This window comes from Capricornis sumatraensis, chromosome 19, assembly GCF_032405125.1.
Source record: "Capricornis sumatraensis isolate serow.1 chromosome 19, serow.2, whole genome shotgun sequence".
NCBI classification, from domain to species: domain Eukaryota; kingdom Metazoa; phylum Chordata; class Mammalia; order Artiodactyla; family Bovidae; genus Capricornis; species Capricornis sumatraensis.
This window is the reverse complement of record NC_091087.1, coordinates 31,471,480-31,485,385: the sequence shown is the minus strand read 5'-3', so window position 1 is coordinate 31,485,385 and position 13,906 is coordinate 31,471,480. Positions and strand designations below refer to the sequence as shown.

At 41.9% G+C, this 13,906-nt stretch overlaps 1 protein-coding gene across 1 annotated transcript in view; it reads left to right on the top strand.

The window, feature by feature from the left end:
- The window catches only part of ADAMTSL3 (ADAMTS like 3), a 309,610-nt gene that overhangs the window by 157,957 nt on the left and 137,747 nt on the right, over nt 1–13,906 (top strand). Inside the window, exons 13-14 of the mRNA XM_068990959.1 lie at nt 2,747–2,894; nt 5,318–5,402. Of these exons, the coding sequence (XP_068847060.1) occupies nt 2,747–2,894; nt 5,318–5,402 (233 nt within the window). The remainder of the gene's footprint in view (nt 1–2,746; nt 2,895–5,317; nt 5,403–13,906) is intronic.

Genomic DNA, 13,906 nt, shown 5'->3' with positions numbered 1-13,906 from the left:
CTCCGCTCCCGGTGTTTACTCAGACTCAAGTCCGTTGAGTTGGTGATGCTGTCTAACCATTTCATACCCTGTCGTCCCCTTTTCCTCTTGCCTTCAGTCTTTCCCAGCATCAGGGTCTTTTCCAATGAATCAATTCTTTTACTCAGGTGGCCAAGAGCTTCAGCTTCAACATAAGTCCTTCCAATGAATATTCAGGGTTGATTTCCTTTAGGATTGACTTGGCTTGATATCCTTGCTGTCCAGGGGACTCTCTAGAGTCTTCTCTAGCACCACTGTTCGAAAGCATCAGTTTTTCGGTACTCAGCCTAACTCTCACATCCATACATGACTACTAGGAAAACCATAGCTTTGACTAGAAGGACCTTTGTCAGCAAAGTAATGTTTCTGCTTTCTAATACAATGTCTAGGTTTGTTAAAGCTTTCCTTCCAAGGAGTGAGCATCTTTTAATTTCATGGCTGCTGTCACCATCCTTGGTGATTTTGGAGCCCAAGAAAATAAAATTTCTCACTACCCCCACTTTTTCCCCTTCTATTTGCCATGAAGTGATGGGACTGGATGCCATGCTCTTAGTGTTTTAAATGTTGAGTTCCACACCAACTTCTTCACTCTCCTTTTTCATCCTTGTCAAGAGGCTTTTTAGTTCCTCCTCACTTTATGTCATTAGGGTGGTATCATCTGTGTGTCTGAGGTTGTTGATATTTCTCCTGGCAATCTTGATTCCAGCCTGTGATTCATACAGCCTCAGCATTTGAAGTGATGTACTCTGCATAGAAGTTAAGGAAGCAGGGTGACAATATACAACCTTGACATACTCCTTTCCCAATTTTGAACCAGTCCATTGTTCCATGTCTGGTTCTAACTGTTGCTTTTTGACCTTCATGCAGGTTTCTTAGGAGGCAGGTAAGGTGGTCTGATATTCCCATCTCTTTAAGAATTTCTTGAAGATGAGTCTATGCTGCAAAAGGCCTCCATATCCTCTGAAACTCTTCTCTGACGTTTCAGGAAACATCTATGGGCTTAGGAAAGAATCATCAAGCTTTATGAAGCGGTGGTGAAGTCATTATTTTGACAGCAGGAGGCTCAGGGATGGAATTCCACTTGGCCTCTTAGGAACTACTTGACTTTGAGGAAGGTCCTTAGTTGGAGTTGTTGATTGGCTCATCTGTTAAATAGGAAGGAAGCTGTTGACCTGCCAGTGTATCAGAACCCTTAGTGAGCTCACGTCTGCAGAGCACTGTCTGTTCTGTGCCCAAGGTTTCTTGACTTCTCCCAGGGGTGGATCCAGGATTGGTGGGGCCTGAAGTTTAAACAATATGGAGGTGACTTTTTAAAACTTTTACTTTGTTCAAATATAGTTGATTTACAATGTTGTGTTAATTTCTGCTGCACAGCAAAGTGATCAAGTTTTACATATATATACATTCTTTTTCATATTCTTTTCCAGTATGATTTATCACAGGACATTGAATATAGCTTCCTGTGCTATACAGTAGGACCTTGTTGTTTATTCATCCTATATGCAACAATTTACATCTGCTAATCTCAGACTTCCAGTCCATCCCTCCCCTACCAAGGAGGTGACTTTTTAAGAAAAAAGAATATAAAACACAAATATTGAGTGTCTAAATAAATGTTTATTTAGAATAATGAAATTGTAAGAAATTACACGTATTTTAAAGCTGACGACCCTAATGTGACTCTGGACTTGAGTTAAGAATAATGTATCAGTATTGGTTTATCAGTTGTAACAAAGGTACCACACTAATGCAAGATATTAATATTGGGGGATGGCAACCCAGTCCAGTACTCTTGCTGGAGAATCCCATGAAGGGAGGAGCCTTGTAGGGTACAGTCCATGGGGTCGCAAAGAGTCAGACATGACTGAGCAACTTCACTTTCACTTTCACTGTGTGTAAGAGAGAGGGGGCATATGGGAACTCTTATACTAACTGGTCAGTTTTTCTTTTTTTAAATTATTTTATTTTTATTGCACTATAATCACTGCTCAATTTTTCTGTAAACCTTAAGTAGTCCTAAAAACTAGTCTTGATTAAAAAAAGAAACACACATACATACATATATACTTACCAACATAATGTACATAAACTGCAAAGATATCCTGGATATTCATGACTTGAGAAAATTCCATTCATAGGCAAAAGTACCTTCTAAATCATAAACAAATTATTCAAGAAAAGAAATGCTGACAACACAAAATTCACAAAATTTAGAGAAAATAACATAATGTTTTCATTCATTTTAACTGCCTTATTACACCTGTAGTATTTTTCCTTACATTTTTGGCTGAATACTCTTAGAGAGCCTTTTCAAATGATATTTTTGCAAGATAAGTTTCTATACACAGAATAGAAAGGTAATCTTGTAGCATGATTGAGCAAAATTTGATATCTTTTTAATTAACTATTTCAAAAGGTTTCTTTTGTCTTCACAGATTGTTTTGGATGATGTGTGAATTTTTAATCAAGTTTGAGAAAAACCTATATTAAGTTTTTCCATATTTGTATAGAAAGATTTTAGGGCATTTCAATATTTCTTGTGCTGTGACCTCACCTGAAATACTTTTCAAAGTGAAAATTGGAAGTAATCTTGCAAGGGAGGGGCCCTGAAGCATAAAAATCATGGGAAATAAGCCTCCACCCCCTTCCTTATGTAATGTTTATTTGGTGATCTTTTGTGTTTAATATTCGTGTAGAATTTCACTGGCTTCTCTTTTCATCTCTGAAGTGCACTGTGACTTGTGGCCGAGGGTTACGTTATCGAGTTGTGCTGTGCATCAACCACCGTGGGCAGCACGTTGGCGGCTGTAACCCACAACTGAAGTTACACATCAAAGAAGAATGTATCATTCCCATCCCCTGTTATAAACCAAAAGGTAAATTTCTGGTGTATTTTAAAGTGAAATCAGGTGGTGCTTTCCAGCTCTCTTACTAATACTGCAGCATTTGCATTTAAACATACTAACTTTCTTACAAAAACTGTTCACTGACAGATTGACCTGTCCACCTAGATAAAGAAGTTAAACCTATGTCATTAATTGGTCTTGAAGAGAAACTTAGATCTTGTTGATTCAGTGCACTAAGTCCCCTACATATGAACGAGTTCCATTCTGAGAGCTGGTTCATAAATCCAGTTTGTTTATAAGTCCAACAAAGTTAGCCTAGGTACCCAACTAACACAGTTAGTTATATAGTAGTGTACTGTAATAGGTTTATCATGCTTTTCACACAAACAATACATTAAAAAAAAAGGAAACACTTTTTTTTAAATTGGAGGCTAATTACTTTACAATATTGTATTGGTTTTGCCATGCATTGACATGAATCTGCCACGGGTTTACATGTGTTCCCCATCCTGAACCCCCCTCCCACCTTCCTCCCCATCCCATCCAGTCAGCAAGACAGTATGGTACTGGCACAAATGAAACACTTTTAATCTTACAGTAAGTACCTTAAGAAGTACAGTAGTGTAGAACATGGGCTGACATCAATTGAACAGGCAAGAAGAGTTACTGACTGGAGGAGGGAGGGGGCGTGGGAGATGGTCGAGCTAAAGAATTGTTGGCCATAGGATACGGAAGACGGGCTGCCTGATGTTTATGGCACAAGTTCTGGTTCCTTGCTAAACCAGATGCACATTCACATCTTTGGAAGTTCACATCTTGAAGGGTCGTATGTAGGAGACTTACTGTATAGGTACAGTGGCTCCTGTCTGTGTAGGCTTATATTAACATTTCTTAGTGGACATAACACATGGACCACAGCCTTGTCTAACTCAATGAAACTATGAGCCTTGCCGTGTAGGGCCACCCAAGATGGACGGGTCACGGTGGAGAGTTCTGACAAAATGTGGTCCACTGGAGAAGGGAATGGCAAACCACTTCAGTATTCTTGCCTTGAGAACCCCATGAATAGTATGAAAAGGCAAAAAGATAGGACACTGAAAGATGAACTCCCCAGGTCAGTGGGTGCCCAATATGCTACTGGAGATCAGATGAGAAATAACTCCAGAAAGAAGTGGACATAAAATTACGTGATGCAGTGCCTGCTTTGAAGAAAAAGGAGGAGGAAGATGAAGAGAGAGAGGAATAGGAAGATTCCTACCTGCCTTCCACCAGAGTGGGAGGAACAGTGTCCTCTTCATCGTACGTCCTATCGTCTACCATGAACAAAGAAAACTTTCTAGACTGAAAGTCTAGATTTATAGACTAAATCTCCAGTCTAGATTTATAGATGGACTCAGAAATTTTTGTGTGGCTCCATTTGTTCTGCATGAATTAGCAGACGTGGGTAGCATCCATGGGTGAGCAAACCTTGGCACCACCTCTGGGGTATGTATGTGTTCCCCTCTAGACAGGATTATTTCCATACACGCACTTTAGTAAGGTATTACCAATCCTTGTGACAAGTATTTCCTTTTGGAAATGGAAAAAGAATTACTCCCAAGTGTCAGTGCCAAGGAACAGTCCTTATTAGCCCATCAGAGAGGATGGTAAGATTCTTCTTCATGATTTCTGGGTGCATTCTTCATACAAATAGCCTCATAAGTAACCAATTCTTCGTTTCTTTCATGATGTCTGTCTTCTGGAAAAATCACTGGTTTCCATGCAAGGTACAAATACAGATTATATAACTTATTCAGGGAAGTATTTTCTCCTTCTTTTCTGCAGTCAGTGGTACTTTTATAGCCACTTTCTTAGCGTCTGTGATTTCTCCAAAGCAGTCCAAAATTATTTCCCTTCTCGCTTCATAATTAGATGCTTTCTTCACATCTTAGGAAGCATCAAAGGACAGAGAAGGGCACCAGCTTGCTCCTGCAGGCCAATTGTAATTGGTAATCATCTCTCTTAACAACTACAACATTTTAAAGTTTGAGTAAACCATAGTACAGACTTTCCTCCTTGCAGTTTTCTAAGCCTTCTATGTTATTTGCTTGCCTCTATTAATGTCTTCACTCAGTGGGCAAAAACTGTGTGGCAAAAGAAAGCAAACTGATCTGGTTGAAATCAGAGCTTTAATATGCGAACAATAGAGATTGGTACTGATTTATAAAAGGTGTTTTTATGCTAACTTGGAGAATGTATTCAACTGTGTCATGGGATTGTTTGGTTGCATTCTGATAATGTGTTAATTTAAAAAATACATGACAGAAATTTTTGGTTCCGTCTAGAAGCCACTTCATGCACTGTTCATTTGAAAAAAAAAATTTGATGAAATCTCCAATAAATTACAATCACATGTCCAACTCTTGAATGATTAACAGTAATTAAGCTTGTTGTTTATGTTCCTTTTTCCTTAGAAAAAAGCCCAGTGGAAGCTAAATCACCTTGGCTGAAGCAAGCTCAAGAACTAGAAGAAACCAGAATAGCAACAGAAGAACCAACGTGAGTCCAGGACCTTTTATGGGAGTATTCAGGGCCTAGCCAGTTAACATGATATATGTCATTTTTGTACTCATTGGAGGACAATGATATGTTTCAAATCCAAATGACCTGGATTTGCAGACTCTAGAGAGCCTGAACTGGCTAGAATTCTCCTATTGCACAATTCAGCAGTCTTACTTTGGCAGCATCTACGAGAAGCACAGGAAAGAACAGTGCCTTTTAACTCAAAGCAGACTCAGTATTCTGTTACAGTTACCAGATTGGGGGTAATATCTAAATCTAGATTAACCCAAATGATTTGACCAAAGACCAGTTTAACAGTGTTAACCAAATAAACTGATCATTCCATGGATAAGACATGGTCAATGTTTATCAAACCAGTTAAGCTGAAATGTAACACAATGCCCTGAGTGATTATCAGGAGAACTCCCAGAGCTGCTGTGGTATGGGGCACGGAAGAACATGGCACCAGGAGTCTTGGAGCCTAGAACCACCACTTGTAACCATGTGACCTTAGACAAGTCTTTCATTTTTCTGTGTTTCATTTTCCTTACTTATAAAATGAGAAGGCCAGGCTTACTCTCTAGAGAGATCAAAAATCCAATGACTTCTGTCCCCATGGGATTTGGCAAGCTTGGGCTGTCATGGTACCCATGGAGATAGAGTATCAAGAGCATGTCAAGAAACATTCTGGAGGTGAAGGTATGGGGACCTAAAGAGAGCAAGGAATCAAAGACGTTGAATCTCTCCCAGGAATCTAGAAGCAAAACAGCATCAGTGATACTTGAGGAATTGGACAGCACAGCTGATTCCGCATCAGGTATGTGAGGCCTGCCGTGCTGACAGGCTGTCACAGGGAGAACAATCCACAGGAGGTCAGAGGAAAGCGGATCTCAGAGGCTGGGTGGCCAGTCTCTCTCTTCAACACCTTCGGCAAGGGCACAGTTCACTGCATTGAGAGCTCTTTCTTGGATTGAACAACCTGAGTTATTTGCAGTATTTTTTTCCTTTTGAGCCAAAATATAACCTCCTTCCAATTTCTGCTTTCTGAAACAGAAAAAAAATACATCTATGCCTCATCCCACGTGACAAGTTTTCACAAATTTGCAGAAAACTGAATCCCTAGAGTACTATCTTTCCCAAGTTCATTTTCAGCGGTTTTTGTGTATTGTTTTTAAATCCCTTACCAACCCCGTTGCTCCTCTCAGAACAGGCCCTCATCTGTCAATATCCCTTTTCACTGTGCTACAAGCCAGCAGTGAGCCCCATGGGCACATGGATTCCTTTTCGTTGAGAAGGCACCTTGCTTCCACTGGCCAAGGGGGCCAAGAGAACTGGCACATCACACTTATGACATGTGCACAACATCTGGGTGTGAACCCAGAAGACATTGTGAGCACCGTGAGGTGAGTGGCCCCGGAGTAATGACTGAAGAGGGGAGTGTTTGGCTCATGATGGAAGTGTGGAGGTTTAGAGGAAAAAGTGCAGTCAAAAGTCAACCTTGGGAACTGCCCTAGTGGTCCAGTGACTAAGACTCCAAGCTCCCAATGCAGGAGGCCCAGGTCTGATTCCTAGTCAGGGAACTAGAGCCCACATACCACAACTGAGAGTTTGCATGCTGACATTAAAAAGATCCTACATGTCACAAGTAAGATTGAAGATGAAGATTGAAGATCCCCTATGCTGCAACAAGGAGCCAGTGCAGCCAAATCAATAAATATTTTTTTAAAGTGCATCATGTGTTCAAAAAAAAAAAATGTGGATCATGAAAGAGTAGGAGTCATCAACAGAGGGAGGAACAGATCCAAGGAAGGCTCACTGTTAGAAGGAGCAAGGGGGCAAAGCCTTAAAGGAGAGGTGCAGCAGGTAGTATTCAGACTCCACAGGAAACCAAGGAACAGCTTCGGGGACTGAGGAAAAGCTGTTTTGTTTGGCAAAGTCTTCCTCAGTTAATTTAATTTTTTAAATTAATTAATTTATTTTACTTTACAATATTGTATTGGTTTTGCCATACATTGACATGAATCCACCATGGGTGTACATGTGTTTCCCCATCCTGAACCCCCCTCCCACCTCCCTCCCTATCCCATCACTCTGGGTCATCCCAGTGCACCAGCCCCGAGCACCCTGTATCATGCATCAAACCTGGACTGGCGATTCGTTTCACATATGATAATTTACATGTTTCAATGCCATTCTCCCATATCATCCCACCCTCTCCCTCTCCCATAGAGTCCAAAAGACTGTTCTATACATCTGTGTCTCTTTTGCTGTCTCACATATAGGGTTATTGTTACCATCTTTCTAAATTCCAAATATATGCGTTAGTATGCTATATTGGTGTTTTTCTTTCTGGCTTACTGTATAATAGGCTCCAGTTTCATCCACCTCATTAGAACTGATTCAAATGTATTCTTTTTAATGGCTGAGTAACACTCCATTGTGTATATGTACCACAGCTTTCTTATCCATTCGTCTCCCAGTGGACATCTAGGTTGCTTCCATGTCCTGGCTATTATAAACAATGCTGCAATGAACATTGGGGTACACGTGTCTCTTTCAATTCTGGTTTCCTTGGTGTGTATGCCCAGCAGTGGGATTGCTGGGTCATAAGGCAGTTCTATTTCTAGTTTTTTAAGGAATCTCCACACTGTTCTCCATAGTGGCTGTACTAGTTTGCATTCCCACCAACAGTGTAAGAGGGTTCCCTTTTCTCCACACCCTCTCCAGCATTTATTGCTTGTAGACTTTTGTATAGCAGCCATTTTGACTGGCGTGAAATGGTACCTCATTGTGGTTTTGCTTTGCATTTCTCTGATAATGAGTGATGTTGAGCATCTTTTCATGTGTTTGTTAGCCATCTGTATGTCTTCTTGGGAGAAATGTCTGTTTAGTTCTTTGGCTCATTTTTTGACTGGGTCATTTATTTTTCGGGATTTGAGCTGCAGGAGTTGCTTGTATATTTTTGAGATTAATTATTTGTCCGGTGCTTCATTTGCTATTATTTTCTCCCATTCTGAAGGCTGTCTTTTCACCTTGCTTATAACCAGGGCCTGCATCAGACAGTCCCTGGCAGAGCAAACTCAGTTAATTTTAGCGCAGTCGTGTTCAAAGGGTAGAGAAGTAAAACACTGCAGATCTTTAAGGAATGAATTCTGAATCACAAGGAAATGGGACAATGGGTATTTGACTACTCAAGAAGAAAGACTGGTAGTCAAGTTGATGAAAAGGAAGGGTTATAAGTATGTATTTGATTTTTGTTGTTGCTTTTCATTTGAAGTTAGGGCAACCTTAAACATATTAAAAAGGTCATAGGGATTTTAGACAGTTACCATCTCTAGACTTCTCAGTTGTACAAGGAGGGTGTTAGGCTAAATGCTACTGGAAGCTTCTCCCAGCTCTGATCTCCTATGGTTCTGTAAGGGATGGAATCTAGAGAAGAAAAGGAACTTGGACACCTGCAAGGGAGTCTGTAGCTGTCACGCAAGGATGGTCAGGGAGCTCTCAGTCTTGAATGATACATCTTGCCAGGGTCTCTTCTCAGAACACAGTTAGATGTTATCTAGTATTTGCTCTCTACATCTGTGTCTCTATTTCTGCTTTGTAAATAAGATCACCTATACCATTTTCTAGCTTCCACATGTATGTGTTAATAGATGATATTTCTTTTTCTCTTTCTGAGTTCAGTGTTTATGACATTCTCTAGGTCCACATTTCCCATGCCTCTACAGATGATCCAATCTTGTTCCTTTTTATGGCTGAGTAATATTCCATGGGGCTTCCCTGGTGGCTCAGATGCCAAAGAATCCACCTACAATGCAGAAGATCTGGGTTCAATCCCTGGGTTGGGAAGATCCCCTGGAAAAAGCAGTGGCAACCCACTCCAAAATTCTTGCCTGGAGAACCCTCATAGGCAGAGGAGCCTACTGGGCTACAGTCTATGGGTTTACCAAGAGTCGGACATGACTGAGCAACTAAACACAGCACAGCAATATTCCATGTGTGGCTCATTCATTTTGCTATACAGTAGCCACTAACACAACATTGTAAAGCAACTATACTCCAATAAAAATTAATTTAAAAAAACACAATTAGATTGCCATTGCTAATCCTTCTGCATGTTCTCTCTTGGTTAAAGGCTTTGGTATCAGTTCCCTAGACTGGAAGCTTGCAGTCATTCTTGCCTCTTGCTCATGTTTCCCCTGTCTATAATTAACTCGAGTTGTGAAGTCATATCTACTAAACTCTCCATTGCAGCTCTCCTTCTCTCCATCCCTACTGCCACCTTTGTTCAGGTCTCGAAGTCACTTACCAGGACACCTACCACAGCCTTCTGATTTGCTCCCCATTTGATGATCTCAGCTGATAAAGAATCTGCCTGCAATGTGGGAGACCTGGGTTCAATCCCTGGGTTGGGAAAATCCCCTGGAGAAGGGAACGGCTACCCACTCCAGTATTCTTGCCTGGAGAATTCCTTGCCTGTACAGTCCATGGGGTTGCCAAGAGTCAGACATCACTGAGCGACTTTCACTTTCACTTTTGATCTCCTCAGATCCACCCAGTCTGGCTAAGGCAGAAGTCTAATCTTTTCTTACAGTGTTCATCATATCCCAATGTTTCCCCATTTCCCGAAGACTTACGCTTGTTCACCAGCCAGCAAGTCATAGTGAGGCAGGTATCACCCTTCCTGACTACCAGCTTCATCTCTGACCACAACCGCTCCCCCCCCACCCCCCCACCCCCCCGCAGCTTAGACTGGAATGAGGTGCTCCAGCATTCGCTGCTCTTGGCTGTTCCTTGACTGTAACGAGGTGCCTCCTTCACTTTAACTACGTTCTCCTTTCTGCTGGGAATGGCACCCACCTGGATTTTGAAAAAGCTTTTTTTTGGTTATAGAAAATATCAAGCCTGTATGAAAAACGAGAGAACAGTATGACAGCCCCACCCATGAGTCTGACTCTCAACTGCAACAGTTATCAACTCAGGGTCACTCTTGTTTCATCCACACCACTGCCTCCACCCACAGTGGGGCATTTTTTGAGGCACACCCAGACAGCATTCATAAATACTTAAGTGTGTATCTTTAAAAGAGAAAGATCTGTTTTTGATCATCAGAATACCACTGTAAAAAAAGTTTTTTGGCCATGCCACATGGCATGTGGGATCTTAGTTCTCTGACCAGGGATGGAACCTGTGCCCTCTGTATTCTAAGCTTGGAGTCTTAACCACTGGACCACCAAGGAAGTTCCCACAATACCACTTTTTAAAGTGTGGTCCTCAGATTGCTTTTTTAGAAGCACTTGTAATGCTATTTAAAATGCAGATTTCTGGACCTCACCAAATCAGGCATTCTGGGAGCATTTTTTTTTTCTTTTGGCTCTGCCAGTTCTTTTTAAAATTGTGGTAAAATAGACATAACCTAAAATGGAGCATCTTAACCCTTTTTAAGTGTTCAGTTCACTGGTGTTAAGTACATTGACACTACTGTGCAACTCTCACCACCATCCGTCTCCGGGAGTTTTCATCATCCCCACCACAAATTCTGTACCCAGGAAGCACTGACTCCCCATCCCCAGTCCCTTTCCCTGCAGCCCGTGGTCATCTCTGTTCTACTTCCAGCTCTATGGATTTGTCAGCAGCATGTTTTAGCAAACACCCTGGGTGACTGGAGAGGGGGGCTGTGCATCCAAATTTGGGAACTATCAGATCAGATAATCTCTAGGGTCCCTCTTGGTGGTGGTGGTTTTGGTTGTTCAGTCATAGCTGACTATTTGTGGACCACTGCCTGTCAGACTCCTCTGTCAATGGGATTTCCCAGGCAAGAATACTGAGTGGGTAGCCATTCCCTTCTCTGGGGGATCTTCCTGACCCAAGGATTGAACTCATGTCTCCTGCCCTGGCAGGCAGGTTCTTTACCGACTGAGCCACCAAGGAAACCAGGCTCTTTCTTAAGCTTTACCTAACTGGGAAAGGGCCATATCGTGTACGCTGCAGCAGGGTCTGGCCCCATGTTCATCCTCAAGCCTGCAGGTGCTGTCGGCCCCACCTGACCTTGGTGGTGGCTCTTCCTGTTCACATTCACTGAGCAAAGCTGATCCGCCCTCTCCTGTGGGACTGCTGCTTCCTCCCCAGCACCTGTTCCTGGGCCTGAATGGCTGCCTCTCCGCACCATCCCTCTCCCTCTCTCTGTGGTCTCTCTGCAGGTTTCCATTATAATTCACGCTGCCTGGCAGTTGCTGCCCTGTTCCCGCTGTCTAGTGTGAAGTTTATGGTTTCCTCCCACCACTCTGACTCTAGTCATTCCCTTGATTTCCAAACAAAACCACAACATATCTCAGCTTCCTCTTCATCCTTTTATTCCCCCTGTCTTTTGTGGTTTGGGGATGCTTGCCTGTTGACAGTGAGCAAGAAGATGAACATAGCTGTGTTTTGTATCCCTGAAGAATGCCTGCCAAAGCCGCCTGGGGAAGATAAATATTTCTGTCTCTGTGGTTTACCGTGGCTCAAGCTCTGACTTTACATAGAGAACGGATGTTCAAAAGGCTTTTCTTTTTAATTAGGAAAATAAAAATTACAGCTTATAAAGCAAAGCCAGGGGAATTGCAGTTTTAACCGTGTTAGCTTTCAGCTGTGGAATGTGTTGACAGTTGATATGGTTCATCATTGCTTTAAACGTTCTTCCCTGGAGGCTTCCTAGTTTCTATGGGATTCACAGAGCTTCCTTAGTCACACTGCCCTCCCTCCCGTGTAGCATGTATGAGAACCAAGGAAATGAGACAGGTTCAGAACACTTCGCGTATTTTCCACCGCCATTTTAGCGTCTCTATTTGTGTTTGCTCAAATTGAATCAGGTTATATTTTAGACATTCTGTTTTTCTCACAATGGTAGTAACAACTAATAGTGAGGACTTTGTGCCAGACTGTGTCCTCAGTGTTGTATGGATTAATTCTGATCCAATTCTCACAATGACCCCATAAGGAGGCATTATTATTAGCTTCATTTTAGGGATGAAGAAACAAATGTTTAGATTAAGGAATTATCTCCAACATTTCAGATCTACTAAGTGGTGGATGGTGATGCTCTGGCCTGTGATTTAAGGAAGAGCTCCAATTTTATGTTAGGAGAACTGAATTCAAGGCTGTCCCATCCTTGGGTTGGTCTCATAGGGCAGACAGAGAAGGTAGCGATTAGATTGCTGTGTTGTGAGGCTTAAAGCTCAGGGATGGCTTCCTGGGAGAGCTGGTACACGAAGTGATGCCTTAAGATGTACATGGGTATCAGAACAGCACGCCGGGCATTGAGGTTGTATGTAGACCAACTGATCCATGGGAGCCACCACACCTGCACACTGAGGTACTGAGTGAGGAGAGGGTGCTGGAGGCTAAGGAGGTGGTAATGACAGCCCGGAAAGTGGGCAAGTCTTGGAGGCCTTCCATAGCTCATAAAGGATTTGGACTTCACCTGGAGGCAGTGAGAGTCATTTAGGGATTTTTAACAAGTGATGTAATCACAACAATTACATTTTTAGAAAGATCTTTCTGACCTTCTGCAATTTGTATCTAATTATTCACTATAATAAATAAAACTGTAGCAAATCTCAAATTTCCCCTCTCTGCATCTCTAATTGTCTCCTTAGGACACATTTGCTGGGGTGGAATTTGGGGGCCAGAAGATGGACACATTGCTGCTGCTGCTACTGCTGCTAAGTCGCTTCAGTCGTGTCCAACTCTGTGCGACCCCAGAGACGGCAGCCCACCAGGCTCCCCCGTCCCCGGGATTCTCCAGGCAAGAACGCTAGAGTGGGTTGCCATTTCCTTCTCCAATGGAGGAAAGTAAAAAGTGAAAGTGAAGTTGCTCAGTCGTATCCGACTCTTAGCAACCCCATGGACTGCAGCCCCCCAGGCTTCTCCGGCCGTGGGATTTTCCAGGCAAGAGTACTGGAGTAGGGTGCCATTGCCTTCTCTGAGATGGACACATTGAAGGCATTTAACTCCTACCATCAAATTTCCTCTTTAAAATTTAAACAAAAGATACTGCAGTGTTCAGGCAGTGCTGAATCTTATTTCTGTTTTTATCCCATGGTAATTTTAAAAATTAAATTCTCATTAAATGGGAGTGTATCTTTGTGCATTTTTTTTCTGGGAGATTATATAGATGGCATAAATCTTTCAGACCCTCTGCATTTAAGAGTCCCTTTCTTATACCCTCAAATGAGCAGATGTATGAACTCTTGTTTAACTGTCTTCTTTATGCCTAAACTGTCCTTTATACTTGTGTTGTGAACCTTTTTTTTTTTTTTTAACTTAAACATAAGATTTTTCTCCATATACTTACAATTAGAGAATTTTTTAAAAATCAGTCCAGGTATTATTTTCTTTTCAAATTTTGGTAAAGAGAATTTTGGGGACATGGATTGAAATCTTTCTTGGGTGCATGAAAGTTTTCTTCTGTTGTATTTGTGCCTCTTTTCTATTGTTTTTCTTATTTATTCTAAAGGTTCGTC